Source organism: Camelus ferus, chromosome 31 (assembly GCF_009834535.1).
Source record: "Camelus ferus isolate YT-003-E chromosome 31, BCGSAC_Cfer_1.0, whole genome shotgun sequence".
NCBI lineage: Eukaryota > Metazoa > Chordata > Mammalia > Artiodactyla > Camelidae > Camelus > Camelus ferus.
In genome coordinates this window covers 7138327-7161742 of record NC_045726.1, presented here as the reverse complement: position 1 = coordinate 7161742, position 23416 = coordinate 7138327, and the positions used below count along the sequence as shown (strand labels likewise).

At 40.7% G+C, this 23416-nt stretch overlaps 2 protein-coding genes across 11 annotated transcripts in view; one reads left to right on the top strand and one right to left on the bottom strand.

Moving 5' to 3' along the window:
• Positions 1-1130: 1130 nt before the first annotated feature.
• CEP44 (centrosomal protein 44) lies at positions 1131-19275 on the bottom strand. Of its 10 annotated transcripts, XM_014567536.2 has the most exons (14): positions 19065-19272; positions 18142-18246; positions 17739-17844; positions 16789-16836; positions 13802-13936; positions 10901-11048; positions 9225-9371; positions 8748-8870; positions 7398-7565; positions 5838-6044; positions 5271-5346; positions 2698-2822; positions 2410-2447; positions 1131-1647 (listed from the first exon to the last, which is right to left on the bottom strand). In XM_014567536.2, exons 5-14 carry the CDS (start codon positions 13888-13890, stop codon positions 1599-1601), a joined length of 1170 nt encoding a protein of 389 aa, XP_014423022.1. In that variant the 5' UTR covers positions 13891-13936; positions 16789-16836; positions 17739-17844; positions 18142-18246; positions 19065-19272; the 3' UTR covers positions 1131-1598. The 10 variants fall into 10 exon arrangements, 9 of the variants coding, with proteins under 9 accessions (XP_014423022.1, XP_006194608.1, XP_032327068.1 ...); XM_006194546.3 differs by lacking the exon at positions 17739-17844; XM_032471177.1 differs by lacking the exon at positions 18142-18246.
• A 297-nt stretch (positions 19276-19572) lies between these two features.
• FBXO8 (F-box protein 8) overlaps positions 19573-23416 on the top strand; it is a 34734-nt gene continuing 30890 nt past the window's right edge. Inside the window, exon 1 of the mRNA XM_006194544.3 lies at positions 19573-19819. The gene's annotated coding sequence lies outside the window, so the exon portion shown is untranslated. The remainder of the gene's footprint in view (positions 19820-23416) is intronic.

Below are 23416 nucleotides of genomic sequence, written 5' to 3'. Positions count from 1 at the left end.
TTTTATTCGTTCCTGCTTAAGTTGTTAGATAACAGTAGGAAAACATTTGGAGTCCAAATTTCCACCTGATAATATAAGTCATCTTTTACGATATTTTCATTAGATACTTATATTTTGCACACTTATGTAAATTAGGAGATTAAAAATGAAATCATATTAACTGTGTGTATATGCACACTACATAAAGGAAAAAGGAGAGGGGGAAAGATAAAGAGAAAAGAAGACTTTTTCTCCTGTCTTGCACAAGAGAACTTCAAAAATGCTTCTTTTTAAAATTGCAATTGAGTTTTTCAAAAGGGAAAATGTGATCCTATGTTTTATGGGAAATCACGTTTTAACAAAAGGTAAAACACAGGCATCTAAACCACAAGGTGGCACTACAATTCCATGCTGATGATGAATTGTTACAAGTTTGACAAGTTTCTTTTATGACTGTAAATATCTATCTTGATTTATAATTTTTTTGTAATTGAAAAAAATAAGGCTAATGGGATTCATCAATTCTAGAAATAGTTACTGAAACTACTAAATTCAAAGTTGTATGCTAACTTCCAAAGTTCATAATTTTAAAGTATGATGACTGCCCCGGACCCGTGTTAGAAAATTAAAGTGCTTTCCCGAGTGTTATTTCTACTTGGTTTTAACTTAGTGTTAGTGTTTCATATGTGACAAATATCAACTTACGTTTACATAATATAAACATATGAATAAGTTATCAGATGATCTAAATAATAATAATTCTCTTTTTTTCCTTCCAAATAATGGAACCAATTTTCTTGAAGATTGCCCGGACTATTATCACATCTTTTATTTATAGTTAAAAAAGGAAATGACCTAGTAATTTAAAATGAATTTCATTTTTCTCACCTAAGACTTTTTCTCTCTCTAGAAAAATACACAGCTTCCCGTCACAAAAAAAACACAAAAACTCACTGTGTATCTTGTAATACTGGGCGGCCACCATCTGTGTCTGAGCTGCTGGTCTTAAAATGTGTGACGGAACAGAGTAAGAAAACACTCAACACAGCCTCACGGCTGTCCAACCTGCTCCCAAGCACAAAAGGAGAAGCGTGCCCTGACGTCCTCGGCGTTAACTGGAAATGTGTTCTGCCTTTTGACTAAGCATGAAATAGTCGTATTTTTGTTTTATTTAAACCTCAATGAGCATTTTGAACTTCTCATTACAACAAATTCATCAGTGCAGATGTCACGATGGTATGCACGAGAGCCTCCCGGGGACAATACGCAAGTCCCAGGTGGAGCGTTTCCAACAGGATGTAAACCGTGGTCCTCAAGCCTTTAAAAAACATGTTACTTAGCACACTGCCAACAAACGTCAACACAAAAACAGTGCTGGAATGACTTCACTCTGTAAAACAAATGTCCTGGCACAGAAGTGTTCCTAAAAAGAGTAAACCAGTATAACCATAGTGCAAAAAATGGAAGCATTTATTCAATACTGAATGAAAAAACTAATATACGAAATGGAATTCAAATGCTAATACAAGTATTACAGTGTCTTAAAACTGCCTAGAGAACTCTTCAAATATACAACATGTACAGTAGCCAGAGTCCTAGAGAAGTTCGTGCAGAAAATTCTATAGTGAGTGATTTGGACATTTCAGTAACTCTGCAGTTTCTTCAAACCTGAAATACAATAAATAAATAATATATTAAGTAAATAACTGATTTGTAATGAGGCATGGAATCTAGGTTGTTGAAATTATGCTTTTGAGCCTAAAATAAATTTCACTGCTTATTTATAGGCACAGTTACTGTGAATGATGAGTATTCTATAGCCACATTCTATAGTCAGAAAGTTATGAGTTAATTCGTGGAGCATAAGTTATTTCAGTACATCTCAAATTTCAAAAACAAAATTATAGTTTTTAAAGTAGTAGGCTGCATGATAATCCTATGCCATTTCATGTCTTATTTCCTTTCAACTGCTTTTGAGACAAATCATGTAATTTCACGTTTTTGTTAGATCAAAGTTCCATATTTAGTTTTTACCATGCCAATAATTGTCTAAAGGACTGAAAACGTTATAGCAATACTTAAATGTCTCCAAACCACCTATCTACATAATTTATTATTTTCACAAAGTGGGTATCAAAAATAGACAATTTCTTGATGAACTATCAACCAAAAATGTCTCTGCACTCTTTAATCTGCAATTAATTCCATTAACAACGTTTTACATCACTTGCTGGAAACAAAAACAGTGACTCATCTCGCAAACACATAACGGTGGGTGGATTTATCATCCACCGGGGTCCTGAAGGAAATCCCACACCTGACTGAGGGACCTTCAGGGTCTGAAACACGTATGCATGCTCTGTGTGCACTGAAACCTGACACAAGCCCCTACAGAGACGCGGATTTCTGTTGCCCTTTTCTGTTACTTACATTTTTTTCATCCTTTCCATTTTCTGGATTGTTGTTTCCTTTAATTTAAAAAGCAACAAATTTAGGCAATTTCTCAAAGCAAACCATAAAGATGGTCCGTGAACACAGAAAACACAGTCTAAAACAATGCATTAAGTTCTGTTTATTTATTGCAAAGAATCTTTATGGGATTAAGATTTACAGTTTCACTGTTTTTCTTGCCAGTGGCACCTACGACTGAATCTAATGCCTGCTCGGCCTCCCGACCTCGGAGGGGGAATCATCTATGTCGGCGCCAGTTCCTCTTACCTCGGAAATCTCTCTCAAACCACAGTAGTTAACGGTGGAGGCCCGGGGAGTTGAATCCGACGACACTGTGCTGTAGCCAGAGGACAGAGGGACGCCTGCTTGCCTCTCCCCTTTGCTTTTTCTGTCTGCGGAGAAATTAACTTGTAGATTACCTTGTCCTTTCACAGTGGAGTCAAGTGTCTAACACTTTATGTATAGAGGGCAGAAAACCAAACATCATCTCGATATAAAATGGAAACTGGTGTAGGAGGTCCAGATGAGTTTTTACTATTCTTTCAGGATAATGACCTGCATATGGAGGTCTAGGTATTAAAAACTGGCCAATAAAAATCACAGAAGGTGATATTATCTTCATCATGACAGTAATCAACTTAAGAGGCAGGTTAATGTATTTTTAAATATAAGCTGTTGACCCATGTGTATTCTTGGTGGCAACTATTACTAAAAGTGACTATACGTACTTTTTAAAAATCAAGAAACATTCCACCGAGTTGACATCCATGGAAAAAAATGCTTAAAATTCAGGGTTCACAGACTGACTTTCCTAAAGAACTGAACAACTTTCCATTTCAGGGTCCTGACACTCATTCAACATGACGGCAGTCTTTCCTACAACCACATCAATTACAGAACGTCACAGGTAAGACGACCTCCTGTGCAACCAATCCCATAAGCCCTGTGTTTAGTCACGGTGCATTTGGCTGCAAAAACAAGGCCAAAGAAAAAAAAAAATCAGGCACCCGTTTAAACTGATTTACACAGTTTTACTGTAAGCCTACACAGACAACCTCAACTAGGGAACAAAGTGCAGCCACAGGACTTCCCTCTCTCACGGAGCCACAGTCTCTTCTGTCTACTTCTCTCTCCTGTCTGCTCCATTCCTCCACGTACCCATCAGCGTGAACTGCACAAAACCCATTCCCAATTTACCATGATCCTACAATCAGACTGGTGAATTACTGCTCACGACACCAAAAGAAAGGCGAGCCCTCTGAGTCCAAGCAGCAGTAACAGGTAAGGTGTGATGGGTGAGGCTTTATAAATTTGACTCTTCATTGATCAAGGGCAGGTTATCAATTTTTTGAGACTATTTCCACCTTATTCATAACCTATCATCCATTTCAGATAGTGGTCTCTCTGCTCTTCATCTAAGTGCCAGCACAGTGTCTTAAGCTCGGTGTTTTGTTACAAGTATACTCTGTAATGTGATATTTAAAAAATACTAAGTCCAAACAGGTGAAGTCAAACTTGGAAAAGGCAGTGCTTTGCAGATAGCAGGCATTCAGTATTCTTTCAGTGCATAAAAATTTGATTTCTACCATATACAGGCACTGGGGATGGAAGCACAGACATTATGTTGGACAGACCATAAAATAGTCTTGCTCTCAAGAATCTTAGAGTTGAGCTTTCAAATTTGTTGAGTCATGAATGACAAAAGTAAAAAAGCCAACTAGTACTCAATCTGAAATCTGTAGTCTCTGATAAATTTAGTGCCAGCAATAGCATCCCAAATAATTATATTTAATAACCTAATTATTGAAATTGTTCTCTGGGCAATGAAACTGGCATGTGCATTAAATATGCAGTGGTGAAGGGAACACTTTAAAGCTAATAGGCCTCGACTCAAATCTGTTCCATCATTCAATGGCTGTGTGGCCTTTGGCAGTTATTCAATTTCCCTGCCTCAGTTTCCTCCTCTGTAAAATATGGATAATACCACTTATCTTGTATGGCTGCTTTGAATTTTTTTGTTTTTGTTTTGTTGTTCTTGGATGGCTGCTTTGAGAATTACATTTTTCACTACAGCAGGTAGAAGAGTGCAGGACCACAGTTGGCATTATAATGTGCTGACGTTAAATGGTTATTTATGTAGTAGCTGAAAGACTGAATGATGTTAAACATGCACGAATTTTTAAAATTTAGCTTCATTATGACTTCTCAATTGGACAAAATATCTCAAATATGACTTAATTACAAACACAAGACAAAATTCAGACCTTTGTCTTTCCAGAAAGTGTAAGAACCAAAGAAATAAAAGCTGTCCCTGAAGAGCCAGCCCAGAAAGCCTGTCCCTGCTGCTCAGTCACGGTGAAAACGCCAGGAGCCTAGTGCAGTGAAATGGCATGGAGAAGATGTGCCCTCCTTTTCGGTCCTTCTCATTTCATCATCATCAGCGAACTGCTGAAATGCAAGAGGTCTGTAAAACTTCATAGGTTACTGACAAGTGGGTTTTTCCCTCTTACCTATACTATTTACATATGTGAAAGCTATCACTTAAGTTTGCATCAGAAACTCCGGCGGTCCATTTTTATTATTCTAAAGCATTTTGCAATTAAAGGAGTAAAATACCTCTAAAAGACTGCAGTTTTGTACCCTGGAATTTATTCAACCACTCTGTCACGTAAGATACGTAAGCTGGCTTTTCTAGCAACTCCTGGCTTATAGTCTGTAAATTCAGCATTTCCTTAGTTCCTAGGAGCTTTGCAGTTTCTGAAAAGACAAGGCTTCAGGATATTAAAATGACCAAATATTATAAAAGCCCTTACCATGTCACCAGCGCGCCGAGAACTTACCCAGACTGAGAGCACCCATGTTGCTGCTCAAGGCACAGTCTTCGCTCATTTCATTAAACCGCATGTATTCATCGTTCTGGAATAACACAGTGTAGCATTTAGGATCAAATGCGAAGAAATGTTTCCATTTTATACTCTTACTGCTAAGCATAAAATATAAAGATGACATAATAAATGTTTAAATACTTCTGATTATTTTATTTACAAGCAAAACATAAATATCCCTACGTATAAAAAATGATCTTTTAAATGTAGAAGGAGATAGAAGACTTGAATGTACTAATTCTAGGCAGGAAAGAAAAACTAGGACCGGAAAGCAAAGGGACTGTCTGAAGGCTCGACTTACAAGGCTGTCAGGTGACCTTACCTGCTGAAGGGAAAAGCCAGAGCCACAACCACCAGCACCAAACGGGCCGTGTCTAAACAGGATCTCATTCCATCTAAACGTTTCCCGTAGCCTAGACATTCTCTTATTTAGCCATCCCAGAGAATACACGCATAACGATGAAGAAAAGACATTCTTTGTTGTATCTGAGATCTTCCATAAATGTGGAGGGAAGAAAGTACCTTTTTAGATAAAAGCATTTCTGTTTCAAGAAGAGTGACACGACTTAGAAGATTATTCCAGGTTTTTTCATTCACCATCACTTTGCCTTTCATTTTTTCTTCCAAAGATTCCAATCTGCTCTCTATGCAAGTCAGTTTCTTAAGTTTTTCTTGGCATTCAGCAAGCGTAATCCGCAGCGCGGTGATCTCAGCGCTAACTTTCATATCCTAAAATGATTAGAAACATTAAAAATATTACATAAACTAAAATTCCAATAATTCAGTGTCTCCCATTTCATTGCATTGCTTCAGCAGTTATGGCTGGCAGGACAGCATGAGAGTCAGGGGGCTGCTTCTGGAGGCAGACCACCTGGACACCAACACCAGCTCCTGTGAGACGCCCTGATGACTCAATTTCCTCATCTTCCAAAAAAAAACAGGTGATACGAGTGCCTACTTCATTTGGGGCTTGTAAGATTAAACGAGTTAATGTGCATAAAGCTCTCAGAACAGTGCCAGTCAGTACAAATAAAGCCGTAACTAGCTCCTTGTCACCACACGAGGAGAGAGCCAAGAGGAAACAACCGGGAGGCGGCAGCGCATCCAGCCTGTCCGGTCCGCTGTCAGCAGGAAACAAGCCTCATGGCCATCTGGTGGTTTTTATAAATGCCAACTGTATACAGAGATGTATGGAAGTCACAAGACATAGAAGATAGGAAAAGCAGCTTTAACAGGAGCAGCAGAGACTGGACACTGTAATGGTGTCTGTGGCTATAAAGGAATAAAAATGACATTCTGAGAGAGAGAGAGACAGCACAGAGGACAGCAAGGGCCCAAAAAGGAAACGGAATGACAGTGGTGCCCCCCCCCCGTTCATCAACATGGGGATAGGTGGTGAAGAGCCCTCGCTAAACAAAGTAGCATATCTTTTTTTTTTTAAGAATCAATGTAGGCAGGTTTTATTTCCCCCCGGGCTTCAGCCCAGATCAGAGAAGCCGACTGTGCGGCCATCGGAGAGCAGCTACGAATCACTGCACCCACGGGGGCCCTTGCTCCTGTCACTCCAGGTGTGACACCAAGAGCTCGTCACCGCTTCCCTCCCTCCTGCTCAGATCTTATGTCAACCTCTTCTCAAATGCTCAAGGGAAAGAGCTTTTTATTTAGTCTTTAGTGACAGAGAAGCTCTTTTTGGTGGTTGAGGGAGAGTTGAGAGGAAGAATGGAGGAGATGGTCGGGGACACGTCACTTTCTGTTCTCCAGCGGGTGATGGGCAGTGCTCCGCTGTCTGCGTGGTCACCTTGTAAAGGAGTGTATCTTCATCTCACACGAGGCTGTCAATTCCTTGAAGCCAAGTATTATGTCTTACTCATCACTGCACTGGCCACAACATCCCGCCTAGTGCCCTCGACCTTTAATGACCTTCAGTAACACTTACTGATTCTTGGGTAATAGTAACAAAGGTAGCATGTCGTGATTGATCATTCAGAAGGCTGGAAGTGTTCCAAAGATTAGATGCTGAAATGCTCATGTAAGTCAAAGCGAGAAGTACTGACATCTGCTAAAGAAGTCCACAGTTCTTACCTGCTGCTCACAGTTAATCTCAGAAATCTCTAATTCAGGAATCTCTATTTCAGGAGCCTTTGGGTCACAAGTGTCAAATGCTTCATTAACATGTGTTACTGGACTTGCATCTTCAGGAAGGTTGGCGCTGCCTTCGCTGTACAGGTGGCGGATCACCACGGCTTTCTTCTGCACAGAGACAGACACGTCACAGGGGCGCCCGCGTTCTCCTCACACGGTTGTCTTAAACATACACCGAGCAATTTTTCAAAAGAAACATCCTCTCTCCCGTTTAAGACTTACAGAACTTTCAACTACCACATATGGGAAGCCCAAACAAAAAGCACTGGCTTTATGAGTGGGTCTCATGACCCAGCCCCTCAGCCCCAACACTGAAACAGAAGGCTGCGTTCTTCAGTTTTATCAGCTCAGACTGAGAAAGTCCTTACAATGTATTTAATTCTAAGCACGATGATAAAAAAAATCCCTGTTTATATAAATTCTAGTTGGGAAAGGACACCAGACACAGCCCTCCCTTCCATGTGGCCCTCATGACGTGGAGCCAACAGGCATATTTTTTAAAGTTACTGACATAAGAACCTTTTCCTTACAGTTAAATGTCACTATTTTTTATAAAGGCATAAAGTATGTAGATTCACAGATTCTGTCTATATAACTCATATTTTGACTTGGGGAAAAATAATTCCCTAGGTTTTACTTCAGCCAAAAAACACTCACATCCTCTAATTACACACTGACTATTCATCTGGTAGTCCAGCCTTCAGTCTCAGAGGGTCTGCCCGGGATGGAAGTCAGCTAGAAGTCTATTTGCCATGGTAAAATCATATTTTGGCTTCATTTTCCCTTGGAGAGAGAAATCTGTCCCTAAATACACCTTCAAGCCACAGGTGCTGGGAGCAGACAAGGGCAGGGAAGAGCTCTACCCACAGAGAGAAAGTACTTCACAACCCTAACCCAAAACCAGATTATAGATTTAAGGGCCGTCACTCCTTGGGCAATTCACACTCCCGGTACAGAAACGCGAATGTATGCAAATCATGACCCATCACCGGGAGGGTGCTCCAGGAGACTAGATACTTCATTAAGAGTAAATGTTCATGATCACAACAGGCAGAGTTAGGGGTTACAAATTTAAAGAGAAAGCCTGTTCACTTGTACATTTCTACCCTCTTCTTATACCTTTGGGAATGTTCCCAGACAACACATGACACGCACTGTTAAACCTTACGCGCTAATGTCTGAGCAGAGTGTCGTATCAGATGCTAGTCCGAAAAGCGAACCTTGCACACTGGATCAGTTAGGCGGGCAAATCTGAACACTGCAGGACACATCCTCTTTGTACTGCCCTACCTTTCCTGACGTCATAAACCTGCCAGTGACATCAATGCCAACAGGTTCGGTGGCTGTCTTCTCACCGCTGGTACAAGGTTCTGACTTAATAGAATTGATTTTTTTCCTTTGTTGTGATGGAGTCTGAAAAAAAGGTATTAAGATGTAATAAGCTGTGTGTGACGGCATGAAATTCAAATGTTCGTGTGAAACGTGACTGCCAAATGATGCGAGTCTAACGGGACCACATGTCTTTTGAAAACTAAGAAGTGATGAAAAGGTACCATGTTTGAACTGTTAGTTCAGGACTAGCAGCTCCAAGTCACAAACGTGTAAAAGCAAGTGACTAGCATTTAAAGCAAACATCAGGCACGTCAGGTTACCCAAAGCTGTGAATAACGCAGTATTGCACTGTGCACTTATCTGCTGACTAGGGTACTGGTTTTACACGGTAAAATATAGCCACGCAGTGTAAGTTAAAATCATTAATAAATTTACCTTCTCAACACAACTCAATTCCTTGTGCTTTTTCATCACACAATTCAAAATGTCACAAATAATTTGGATTTTCCATTCTGCAAATCCACACTGGAGAAACTGCTTTTTTGTCAAGATTGGTTTATAATTAAATTGATCGCGAAGAAGCTGTAAAGAGGAAATAGATCAATGTAATAATCGGGAACAATTTCTTTCAAAAATCCAAAATGACAAATGACCACGTGATCAGGGATGTAATGCCATTTTTGAGAGGAGAAGGGGGAGGATGAAGCTGTTAAGTAAGGGCGCTAAAGAGATGTGTAGGCGTAGTGTGGGTCATGACCAGGAAGAACAGGTAGGCAAAAGGTAGCTGGGATGTACGGAGTATGGCTGGCTGTCCAGAGCGATGGAGAAGGATAGCTAATTGTCAGCAAGCTCAAGTATCCTCATAGGTACTGGAAAACCTCAGCTCGCTATAGAAGATCACCACACCAGGTATCAGAAAACCTCAGTTCTGTTTGCTTAGAGAAATCATGACTTGATTTTTAAACAAGTCAGTAGACTACTGAGGTTCAATTTCTCATTTGCAAAATGAGAGAAATAGATTAAACTGGTAATTTTCAGAACTTTCTCTGGAGAACCCGAGGATTTCTTAGACGTGCCTCTCGGGCTTCCAGGGGAGCTTTCCGGGGTGAGAGGCAAAGAGAGGGAAGATGAGACAGACACCACATACAAAAGCTACCATTTCATCAAATGCAGCTTTCTAGTTAAAAAAGAAAAAAATGAGATTTGATTTGGTAAGTGGGCTTTGTATTTTTTTTAAAAAAGTTAAGAAAACCACAGTACTCCAGCAAAAATTAATGATACAAAGTAAGGTTTTCAAAAATCAAATAGGAGATTAAGTTCAGGACACACAGTGCACAAGTGCAGACAGCAGGGTAGACAGTGCGACAGGGCCTCAGACCTTCAGGAGCGTAAGTTGTTCCAACGTAAGTTGTAGTTCCTTCTTAGAAACAACTAAATTACCTCACAACTCTATGAACCACAAACTTGGCTCAATAAAACCACGTTTTTTTTTTTAATAAAACCACATTTCTCCATAACTTCTGCCAATATACCAAATTTTATTAAAACTCGATATAAAAAGGACAAATGACAACCAATGACGAACGTTTACCAGCTGCCATATTTATTAGTGTATGAAACATAAAGCAAACTTGAATTGCATCTTGATTATCGTAGGGATTCTATTTATTTATTTATTATACATTTTTTTTATTGAAGTATAGTCAGTTCACAACGTTGTGTCAGTTTCTGGTGCACAGCACACTGCTTCAGTCACGTAGGAACATACATATGTTCGTTTTCATAGTCTCTTTCACCGTAAGTTAGTACAAAACATTGAATAGAGTTCCCTGTGCTGTAGAGTATGGACTTGTTTATCTATTTTTTATATATTAGTTAGTATCTGCAAATCTTGAACTCCCAATTTATCCCTTCCCACTCCCTTCCCCCCCAGTAGCCACAGGTTTGTTTTCTATGTCTGATAGTTACTGTATTTAAACAAGATAAATGTATATGAAAACACTCTGTCAACTACACATGCTGCATATAGTTCAGGAGTTATGAAAACATGGACCTTAAAAGAAATACTCAGTGACCTGTGAAAGAATGACTGCTCCATGAATTCACAGTACCTTATAGACGGTATCTATAAAGCGCGAGTCATTCTTTGCTATGAGCTCCACGTTGGACTCCAGCAGAAGTTCTGCTACGTAAGGCGAGTACGAGGTGAGGGAATAGCTGATGATGGGCAGGGATGCTGCGGTGTCTCCTTTCACCAAACTGTCAGGAAAAAAAGAAAGAGATGCTTAGCGAGCATAATCCCACCAAGTCAGGTAATCAGGGAAGCGTAAGAAACGCTGTCAAGATGGGCCGCTCCCACCATCATCACTAGGTGGGGCCCAGACCCTTCAGGTCCTACCAGCTGCTCTAAGCCCAGACAGCCACGTTACTGTGAAACAAAGCTTACACTCACTCATTGGTGCCACAAGCCTATTTCCCACAGTATTGGCTGAATTGTCAGAGCCTAGCCTGGCGGGGCCATTTCCTCCTCAAAAGAGAGCAAACGCACTGCCCCCTAGGGCCCAAGGCCACCCCGTGGCTTTGCGAACGCATCTCACCTTCCCTCACCTGCTCTTCACCACAAGCCTGCAAAGGCGAAACACCGCCAGGTCTAAGTTACAGATGAGGAGCGAGGCTGGACCAGGCCTGGACCGTGACGAGCTGGCCAGCTGACCGTCCTCCCGACAGCCGGCACGTGTGAAACTGCACCTTAGCAGCTAATTCCTCCAGCCCACAAAGGCTTCCCCCTCTTCTCTGTCATGTGCCAGCCATTCTTTTTTCTCTTTTTTTTCCAATTTCTACTGCTTTTATTTTTTTGTATTTTTAGTTTTTTTAAAAAAAATTTGGGGGGGAGAGGTACTCAGGTGTTTTAGAAGAGGTACTGGGGTTGAACCCAGGGCCTTGCGTATGCTGAGCATGCGCTCTGCCACTTGAGCTACACCCTCCCCCCGTGCCGTCTGTTCTTTACGAATCAGTCAACTCTCAAGTCTTCCCGGATGCCATTCTCAGCTTCCCGACCCACAAGGACCCCCCCACCGCAACGACTCCCGGGTGCTCAGCACCTGGCACCCCACGCTCTGCCTAGAGCCCGTTTCCAGTCGTCCACACACGTGCACACATTTCTCAGAGTGAAGTGCCCTCACTGATTCTCTCACAACAAGGCCCCAGCGTATTTGTTTAATGGAGGCAATAATGTACTTAAAACATTTGCTTTCCACAAAATTCATACTTGTACGTAAATCTCTCCATCCCCGCTCCATTTTTTTTTAAATAAGGCAGGGGACAACTTTGATGATAACACTATATTTTGGGTTTTTTTTAGGACAAACATAATTGTTTCTCTTTTATGTTGACAGTTATAATTTACCCAGTGAGGAAACTGCTCGGGCAACCTTGTCTATATGTGAGAAGGTTCAAAACAGGAAATGAAAAAACACTTTTTCACAGCAAAATCTGTCCATCTTATGCACAATATGAATAGAAAGCCAGGTCTGCATTTAATACCTCCTATGTTAAATGATCTCAGAACCCTTGGTTATCTAGTTTTTAAGGACTTCACCTAGAAAGAGTAAGAAAAGCAGAATATAAATTGGCACACCAACACAAAAACGAGACGTCAGTAAAAAATTTAAAAATGGGAAAAAATATAAAGAATCAAAATACGTGGAGGGTGTATGTGTATGTGTGTATGTTGGGTCGGGGAGAGGAATCTGGACGTGGCAGCAAGTAGCATTACCTACCTCAGATAAACCCTCAGACATCACTCGGTTATAAGATAATCTAAACTTGTTCTTAATGTGACTCTGGGGTCAATGAGAAAATCAGATGTTTGAATGCTACACTCAGAAGACAGGAGGAAAATCAGTGTATTTTAGAATTATTCCTGTTCAGAATGTCTTTTAAAGTGTTGATGCCTAAGGTGGGAAGAAGAAAACTTGGCTGCTCAGACTGATTAAGGCCCTGCAAGCCTGGGGAGCAGGATTTCCCTGCCCCGAGGAGTCAGGATATGACTGGTACGTCCTCCGGGGATGGACCATGGAAAGCCTTCTGCTGCTCACATATGATGCCTGTAGTAACGGTCGCCAGAGGCAAACGTCCCCTCGTCCTCGCTACCCTTTCACCTGCAGCCTTCCCTTGGCTAGCTCTCCCTAGCACACAGTTCGAATAGCTAGGATTCTACTGGGTAGTTGGTTTAACCCAGTTTCACTCACCACGCGCCTGATCCAGACTTGTCCCTTGACACGTTCATTGAATACATATCTAATTAGCTTCTGAGACGTGCCAGGTACAGTTCTGGATGTGGGGGACACGCAGGGAACTCAACAAAAGCACCAGGCGGCAGGCTGCACTGTAGCGGGAGAAACATTTAATGCCTCACTGATCCCAGGCAGGAAGAAAAGGGGCTATGAAGGAACAGGGGACGACGGGAGCGCCAGATGAGACCGGCAGAGTCACAGAGGAAAGGAATGCTGCTATATCCTACAGAGGCACGTAAGGCATATTTGCAAAGTGGAAACTAAAGGAAAAGGTTCCAAGTGGAGCTATTAAATAAGATAGCATTAAATGAGATAGCTTAATACCATCTTCAAGCATGGAGTAAGTTGTTAAAATAAACCTATTACCTAGAATCTTCTAAATCACAAAGGAATACTATCCAACTGAACGAGAGAGGGTGATAAATTATAGAAATAATGAAATCTATTACACTTCCGAGAGATTCAAATTTGTACAAAGACCACCCCTTATATGCTTCTACTTCTAAAAGTTGTTTTAAATCTCTTGTGTTGGGATTTTTCATTAATTCATACTTAGAAACAAATTCCTAACTGCTTTCTAAAATACCTTCATCTCAAGGAAAACATTTAAAGGACCCAGCTAAAGCCTGAATTTTTATTTAGATGTTCCCCTCATGTCACAGACCACCTCGAATCATTCCTGAAAATAACACAAAGAAGTCTTCTGCTGTGGCTCACCCGACACAGTCCACCTCTCGAGGGTAATTCAGCGAACGAAGCACCTGTTCCAGGTTCCGTAAGCTTCTTTTTAAGTCACCTGTTGCCATTCTTTAACAGTTGATCCAGCTCCAGCTTAGGAAATTAATTTTTCACCTAAAAAAAAAAAATCAATGAAACAGTAAGTCTTTGCTATTTGTTAAGCTTCTCTAATCTCTTTCGTTCATATCTCACACACAGTTACCACAGCTATCTTAGCTATGTCTCCCCTAATTTACCTCCCGTACTGGTCTACTACTGTCTTGTCTTTAGTATCTATTCCTGCGTATCAGGTGTGCTTTTCCCTTAAATATTTTTCATCAGAAAAAAAAGTCTGCCCCTACGTTCATCTTTTTACAACGTGACTAATAGTCTATGACACTCTCCCAAATACTTAATTTTGAATAACAAGGTACCACTTGGGGTGATATCACCATAAAAGACTCTCCATCAATGACTATTTTGGATGCTTATAAAGGCTACACAATAAAATCAGGGAGAAATGGAGACAGAGAAATTTAGCTCAGATTTCATGATTATTCCCAGGGCTCAGAACTTACACAGCTGCAAATCAGATGCTTTGCATAAAAAAATAAAATAGATATTTTTGTAATTAGAGAATATAAACCTAAAATATTACATATTTAAAAAAGAAAAAAAATAGATGAGTTAAAAAATTTTCGGGATTCAGCTGGTTAAATATGGCAGATTATATGCATACTACTTCATTCCCTTTTTCTAAACACCACTAAAATGAAAGCGTCCAGTGGTCAGAGCTGAGATGATTTGAACAGCAAAAACAACAAAATTAGAATAATTTAATACATTGACAAATAATGAAGACAAGCCTTGTGATTATTTCAATACATATAGAATAGGTATTTGATAAAATTCAACATCCCTTCATGCTCTAATTCTTAGGACATCAGCAATAGAAGGGAACTGCCTGAAGTTACCTGCAAAAAATCTACTGTGAACATCATACTTAGTAAGGAAATACTGAAAGCTGTCTTCCTGAGACTGGGAAAAGGCAAGCTTGTCCACTCTCACCATTTCTATTCAACATTGTGCTAGAGATCTCAGTACAAAAATGCAAGAAAAAGAAATGAAAGGAGTAAAGACTAAAAAAGACTAAAAAGGAAGAAATAAAAAAATAATAATGAGGAAGAAATAAAAATGTCATTAGTCACAGATGACATAATTGTATTTGACAAAATCCAAAAGAAACAAGTGAATTTAGCAAGGTTGCTGGATAGAAGGCCAATACACAAAAATCAATTGTATTTCTCTGTATTCCCCAAAGAACCAGAAAATGTTTAAAAATACATATGTATAAATAACTCACTAGCCTCAATAAATATCAAAACATGTGACTAAATCTAAAATAGATGGGTAAAACTGCAAAACAAAAAATAAGTAAATAAATAAAACTTTACTGAGATAAATAAAGAAGCTCTAAATAAGAGGTCTACACCCTGATCAAGGATTTGAAGACTTAGTAAGTTGATCCATAGATTCAATGTATTTCCTCCATCCCATGCCTTCCAAAAACTCCCTACAGTTTAAGATGGAAATTCACAAGCTGATTCCAAAATCTACATAGATATGCAAGAGATAAATGATAAATAACACAATGTGAAAAAGATCAAAACTGGAGGATTTAACCACTGGACAATAAGACTCATTATAAAGTTAAATTTACAATTATTGAAAAGGTGTACAAACAGACCAGTGGAACAGAACAGAGTACAGAAATGGACTGTGTGTACATCAACACTAGATTTATGACAAAGGTAAGGACTTGCCCTGGAGAGCGGATGGTCTTTTCCAATAAATGTTACTGTGTCAAATGAATATCCAGATGGAATAAATAAACCTTGACCCCTTGATGTAAAGGGTACCTCACATCCTTCACAATTAATTCCAGGTTTGTTGAAACTCTAAATGTAAAATGTAAGAGAAACAGGCTTTCTGGAGATCACAGAGTAGAATATTTTTATGATCTTCAGGTAGATAAAGATTTCTTGTCTTATGACGGATAAAATGAAACACATTAAAATCACTAACTTTTGTTATCGAAAGACATCCTAGGAGAGTGGAAAGATAAGCCACTGAGCGGAAGCTGATGCTGTCATTACATAAAACCAACACAAAGATTACCTAAAATATGTAAAGAACTTCCTACAGAGTAACAAGAAAAAAGAAAGACAACTCAATAGAAAAATGGGAAAGAGATTTGAAAGGGAAAGAGACTTGAACAGGAACTCTGCAAAAGAGTAAACCTGAAAAGATACACAATCTCATTAACCATTAAGAAATTACAAAATAAATCCAAAACGGGAGGCTGTAAAGCATCTGTAACAGAACACAATGTTGTGAAAGGGTAAGTTAACACAATTACTTTAGGAAACTTACTGGCAATATCTACTGACATACACCGGGCCCATGAAACAGGAATGTGACTCCAAACAATACAAATAACAGAATATGGCTGTACATTTATGTGCACCCAAAGACAGGAACAAGACTTGAGATTTTAAATAAAATGGCTCATTTTTTTAAATCTCAAAGAAAATAATACCATGGAATTTTATATATATATACAAATATTATATTATATATATATATAAAATGTTTTTTTAGTAGAGGTCCTGGAGATTGAACCCAGGACCCCGTACATGGTCAGCACACACTCTACCACTGAGCTATACTTACCCCCACCACGGAATTATATTTTTTAATGACTCATTTTATTGCATGGGGTAGGACTTTCATTAGATTCTCAAGGGAGGCTATTCCCAAAGGAGGGTCATAAAATAAATGGTTAAGAACTTTTGCTAGAAATAGACAAAAGGCTTCTAAACTGTAAATCTAATCAATCAGCAAGGCACAGCTCAATGACACAATTAAAAATATCTAGTATTTGTAACTATCCATGAAAATTTCATAAGGGGAATAACACACAATACCTTGAGTATTGAATCCTCTGGGATTGAAGCGCCTCTAAAACGAAGTCACTGACATTAAAGACAAAACAGAACAATCCATAAATCAGGACCAGTGGAGTTAGCATGATCTTTTCCCCTAGTCAACATTCCAGCAGTTGCCTGGATACAAATCACCTTCTTACACACCTTCCCTGTATCTATACATAACCAGAGGTAAATCAGGCTGAGGATTTGCGAAGTCCAAACTTTAGTAAGCTTTCTATTTTAAGGCCCTGGCCACCCATTTCTGTATCCTTTCCTCCTCTTAAAGGGCTCCAAGTCTCCTTTCCTTTAGCAACATGGTGAAAAACAGGTTATTGAATATACTTTTAAACACTCACTCATGAGTCTGAGTCAGTAGTTTTCAGCCAGTCAATTACTTCAAAAAAACATTTACATTTTTAGGCAGAGGGAATTTCAGGTAGTGTCAAATGGGAGGGAACTGGAAAAAAGAGGAGGTGATCTTAAAATCACATTCCACAAAATACTGGCCAAGAAGGTAAAGCTTATTTAACATCTTTTAGGATGACTGGGGGGGGGGGGGTGGATGTACATATGGAAGCAGTTAAAGATGACTTCCCAAGACCGGCCTTTATTTTCCTGGGGAAGATGAAGTGGGAACTAATCTAGCTGTTGACTGCAAAAAATATAAATTCTTGGGTGATGCCACTGGCCAATACAGTAGGTCGTAGCTTATTTTAAGTTCCAGACCCATGTATCTTAACACTTCCAGGGGCACCTCTTCTCCTAAGACATTCTATAACTTTAATATAAATTTTATCTCTTCCTGCAGACTTCCTTTAATCTTTCCAGATGTATTTTCCATCTTTGCAGTACATGGAATTTTTGTTTTCTTTAACACTTTACAGTCTCTTTCCATCCTTCCTTTCTCTGAAGTCCTGTAACATATATCAATGTCTAATTATTTCTACCTCTGGTAATGGAATTTCTGACAACAAAGTATGTCCCTGGAACACATCCTCTTCAGTACCAGCAGAATACTTTGAAGAAGAGTAAGATACAAAGTACAGCTGGGATCTGTAGGTGAAGGAGATAAGTGATGAAACAGGATAGAAAAACTAAAGGGATTAAAAAAAATAAAGAGTATTACAGAAAAAAAAATTACAGCTACTGCTCTACATTTTCATGAAAGGCTTTACTATTATACAACTGAAAAACACTAAAAATTAAGACATTAAAAAGCCAATCTAGGACTTACACACATTTTACTACAGTGCTTTTAGAGATGAAAAATGACTTGCTTTTTAAGAAGTCGCTTAACTTTATTGCGTTATAACCCTCACAATAGGAAACTAAAAGGAAAAAAGCACATACTGCTCAGCTTGTAGTGTAGATTCAGCCACTAACATGGCCTCAATAACGCTTCCCAGCTTCCACCAGAGTTCTCTGCTGCCACTTAGATCTGCCCAACTGAACTTACTACAGGAGATAATGGAAAATGATATGAAATAGCAGGTTAAGATTTTTAACCTACTCCAACCTCACTGTTGTTGGAAGTCATTTAAACGATGCCTTCCAATGGAATGCCACTGAACTCTGGTTTTTGTTCAGAATGAAGCAACTAAACCAAACTAGTGTAATGATTACGATCGATGGCTAAGAGTTTGAGACAGCTCAAATAACGCTGGACATCATCAAAACTAGAGGGGGAAAAATGGGGGAAACGGGGAGCAAAGGTCAAGGTCACAACTCTGTGGGATAGCTGTGCTCACATAGAAAACTATTAAAAGGTCTGTGAATAACTTTAGAAAAATTATCTACTATGGCTATAATTCTGGAATCCACATTTCAAGATTGATTTTTTTTTTCCATACTGAGGGAAACACAGGAAAAGTGGAGGAACACTGAAACGCTAGGGAAATGCAAAGGAGAGAAAACATGGGCTACTTTCGTCTCGCCCTTCTAGTCAGTATTTCCGAGGAGCCGGATCGCTCTTCAGCTCAGGGGCTGCAACGGGAGGAAGCAGTCTGTGACTTCCCCACTCTAAGTCACAGCCTAGTCCCAGAGGATGAGGGGCCGCGGTTCTGTGAGTCCTCCCACGCTGTTGTTTATCAAAAGGATATCCCAGTTGGGTCCATGGGCAAGGCACGTCTAGGGCTCTCCTCCCCCGACTTCATTTAAAAGGAGGAAGGGCCGACCTGGTCATTCGCCCCCGCCCGGAGCCTCGGTTAGGGCAGCGGAGAGAGGCGACCCCTGCCCAGCCTGGGTCGCAGCCTCGCCAGCTCCCCCGGGCTCACCCCGCAGCGGCCCAGCAAAGAAGCGGGCTCTGAAGGCCTCCGGATGGCCCCGCGCAACAGGCAGCAGAGGCGGCAGCATGTGCTACCCGAGAGCCCCGGCAGCCCCGGGAGCCCCGGGAGCCCAGGCTCCAGCAGCGAGTCCCTGTGGCCCGACGCCCGCGCCCGGACGCGCTCCTCGCGCCGACCGTTTGTATTGGGAGCCGCGGGTGGAATCCCGCCATGCATCGCGGCAGGCCCCTCCAAGCTGCCGGCTCTTCCGCGCTCCTTGATTCCGCGCTGCAGATTCCACAGCACGTTTGTCCAGACCCCAGGGGAGACTGACCCTGCCGAGGGCCTTCCCGGCGGCCAGTCCGATCCCACTGTGCAGATTCGAGGTCTGTCCAATTTTGAGGCTCTGCGAGGATCGGACTGAGAAGTGAGAAACAGGGGCGCTGTGGCGAATCGGGGGCCAGGGAGATGAAAATACTTCTTCCTGGAGGCTTCGAACCCTAGCGTCACTTCCGGCAACAATAGGAAACGTCAAAAACTCCGCGGCTCCGGCAGCGGCAGCCTCAGGCGTGCGGAGTTCCGAGGGGTTCGGAGCTCTGTCTGGGCTTCTTCCCGCCGTCTCCTCCGCCGGCGTGAACCAGTAAAGTGGGAACCGGCTTCTCCATGGCCTGGGCACCCGTTCCCGGCTGAGCCATTTCTTTTTGGCTAAAAGCCCCCGCCCAGAGGCCGAGTCGTCGCGGCGGCGGTGGGGATCGCAGGTCGCTCAGGTACGCACGCCGCTCTCGGTATTTCAGAGCTCTTGCCTGTCTTCCCCCTACACCCCTACTTTTCTTCTCGGACATAGAGACAAGCCGGTGCTTGCCAGTTGGCAGAAACTTGCCAACCAGCCAGACTTTGGGACCAATGACAGTGCAAAGCATCTTGAGTGACAGCGGTGATGGCTTATGAAAATGAGGGACGCGCGTCAGGAGGCGGGAGTAGGTGTGTTCCTTGCGTTCCTAGGCCACTGGGGTGTGGGTCGGCTGGAGACCCCAGCTGTGACTCGGCTTCGTTCTGAAGTAAAGCCGGGAAACAGCCAGCAGGGCTTTCTTCCAGCCCAGATGTTGCTTTTCCAGTAGAGGGGTGCTTTTTGTTTGTTTGTTTTGTTTGTTTTGGGTGCATGGGCACCGTTTTGGGTTCTTTACCGTACTTTCCAGGAATATGAATGCAAATACATACAGTTAAGGTCAGGGTGGATTGCCAGTTGCTTCAGCTGTTAAACGTTGGTTATAATTTAGCAAATTCTTAATCTGTCGTCACTTGTTTGTTTCTGTGGGACTGGCCTCTAGTTTCTTACGTGGTGGGTGCGCAATTAAATGTCGTTGGATGAAATCACAAATAGATCCCCATCCCCAGTCATGTAAGTATTTTGTTTATTTTTAAGCTCTTTATGTATCTAATAATAATTGAATCTACTTGGTTTACCAGGTGGAATTTTTATTTTCAAGGATCCTAGATATTTCTCTCCAGATCAATATATCACGACCTTTATTACTGCTAAGTGATGCTAATTTATGTTTTCCATTTCAGCTTTTCTTTTTTTTTTTTCTTTTAATGTTTGGAGTTTCATAACCATATTCCTGAGATAGGAGGGATTCCCCTCCTAAGAAAATGGTTTACAAAATTGAGCAGGTATCAGAATGAAAAGTAAATTTTATTCTGTTTTTTAGGTTGAGTAGGAAACTTGCCATTTTTATCCAGTTATCTTGACAGTTTGTCTGAGACGCTGGATGCAGTATGGCAGCTGGCGTTCCCTGGAGTGAGCAGTCTAACAGCACCCAAGACTCTGTAGTCTTTATAACCTAATCTCAAAAGTGGCATTCCCATCCCTGCTGCCATATTGTATTGTCAGAAGTGCGCCAGTAAAATCCAACTCAGAATCATTGTGGAGAGGATTACACAAGGGCGTGAATCCCAGGATGCAGGGGTCTTTGGGAGCCATCGTAGAGGCTGCCTAACACAGATACCCAGGCTGATAGGGGTAGGAATAACTGAGCAAAAATATATCCAAGAGAAACGCCTGATTATAATGAAATAGACAAACTTACACAAGGATTATCTTTCTTGGAAGGTTTTTGGTTTGTTTTTTGGGGTTTTTGTTTGTTTTTGTCTTTTTCTCCCTACTAATTACCTGAAGAAAAGCTTATTATTTTTCTTGGGACACTTTGCTTGAGGGATGATGTGTGTGAGAGGAAGGTTTATGTTTTAGTATCTCCAGGGGCAAAGCATATCACAGCTGGAGGTTGTGTGTTCCTTACTTACTGCTATTTCTTATGGCTGAAATTGTCTCAAAATAAACACGAGCAGAGATAGCTTGTAAGGTGTAAAGGAGTTAGGAAAAGTTACAGGTAAGCCTTTCTGGTGAAGAAAGAATGTGGCAGTCTATGTTGGGAGCAGAGCAAATAGGGGTGGGAAAGGTGTGTCTGAGAACAGAAATGGGTCTTGTGTGTTTGTAAGCATTATCAGATGGCAGGTACCACCTTCTCTCAGCGTGACCTAGACGCACATCACCATCGCAGCTTTAGACAGTGAATCTAATCAGCTTATTGGAAACGAAAGGTACAGGCTTTCGGGTTTACTGTGACACTGTTTTGGCTGTGACCCACTGTAAAAATTGCCTGTGCTTCTTCCAGGTTTGAAAGATGTTGTAAATCCTTCATAAAGTATTATTCAAGTTTATCTTTTATATCTCAGGTGCTTAACACCAGCCTGTGTCCATTCTCAAATTGTTGTTAATTTGGCTTTTAAGTTGGTGCTTCGTATCAGGTTCATGTACTTCATTTATAGTAGGTTACGGCCACTTAGCTAACGTAGTTTGGGCCCCTTCAACATCTGCCAAATTTTAAACAGGTCCTTTTGGAAATAACCCCATTGAAATACTTCCATCCACAAAACATCTTATGGTAATAACTAAATAAGCTAAAGCATATATCATAATTTATTATACATGTGATCAGTTTAATACTGAATGTTTTGTGTGTTTATTGTGCTTTTACATAGATGAAAAGATAGTCATTTTCCTTATTTCACAGTATAAAAACATTGAAGTACCAAGAAATTATCTTTTCTTTGATCACAGCGCACTGAAATTAGTCATTCAAATTTACAGTTTTATAGTTCGTTACTTACCCAGCTGCTGTGTACAACTCTTGTTTTTTTCCCTACGTTTTGATTCAGATTTGGAAACTGGATAGTCCTCTGGCTGACCTGTGATAATGTGTCAAAATCATTAATATGAAGTCTGTGAAATGTACATCTAACTTGTATTACCTTTTCATTGAATTATTTTTAATGTTGTAAAACAATCTACTTCTAGAAATTTATGTTCCCCATTTCTTTATTTTTTCTTCAACATTTTGCTTTTCTGACATTTATTGATGTTGATTCTACAGTAAACTAAAACATCCTTTCTTGAATAAGTTTGATATTCGATTTGGGGCAAGTGCTTTCTGTGATGTAGAGATGAGAAAAGAGATTTGGTTTTAAGTTTAGGCAGCACGTTTGGGGAGCTGAGCCCTGTGATCAGCAATTTGTATTTTTCAAGAGCAGATTGCAGAAGGTTTCATAAGCTATTTGAAAAAAGGAACAAGATTTCAGCCAGTGAGCCAGGCTGGGAGAGCTCGTCTGCTCATGCTGAGTAGTGATTTGTGGAAGCCACGAACATGGGGGAAAAGAGATGCTTAATGCACACATCCATCTCCATCACCTCTCCATTTTAGGTTAATTTTTAGGATTTTCTCATTTTTATAGAATTGAAGAGTTTTATAGCTAAAAGAGACTTTTAGGGATCAAGTTTAAAATCCTTGTTTTCCGAGTGAGGAAACTGGGGGTTTGAAATGTAAGTGACTTGCCCAATACTCCCAACTAGTTACAGAAGGAGCCTGAATCAAGTGTCAGTCTCTTTTCATTGCTAGCTGTTTTCTCATCTCATTATTGACTTTCCTCCCATTTTGGGCTGCCATCAATATTTATTTTATTTTAGTACCTTGTCTGATTTGTTATAAAAGCAATTCAGTGAGAAGTACAGTTTCTGTTTTGTTTTTTAATTCCACAGCCCTCGTAGGAATGGCCACTGTGGTTGGTGGGCACGGAGCGTGGTGGCCCCAAGGAGGGGGGTTGGGATATGCTGCCGTGGCCGCTACTGATTACAGTTGGACTGAGTAAGGAGTGAAGTCAGAGAAACAGCGCGATTAAAAACAATGCTGGTGAGAAGTCTGATTATTTTATTTTAAAGTTAAAGCAGATGGTGGAACATTTCTTGCTAAAGAAACTGAAGAAATTAAAGAAGTGAAATTAAATAAGCCCCAAATTCTCCACTTTCTGGT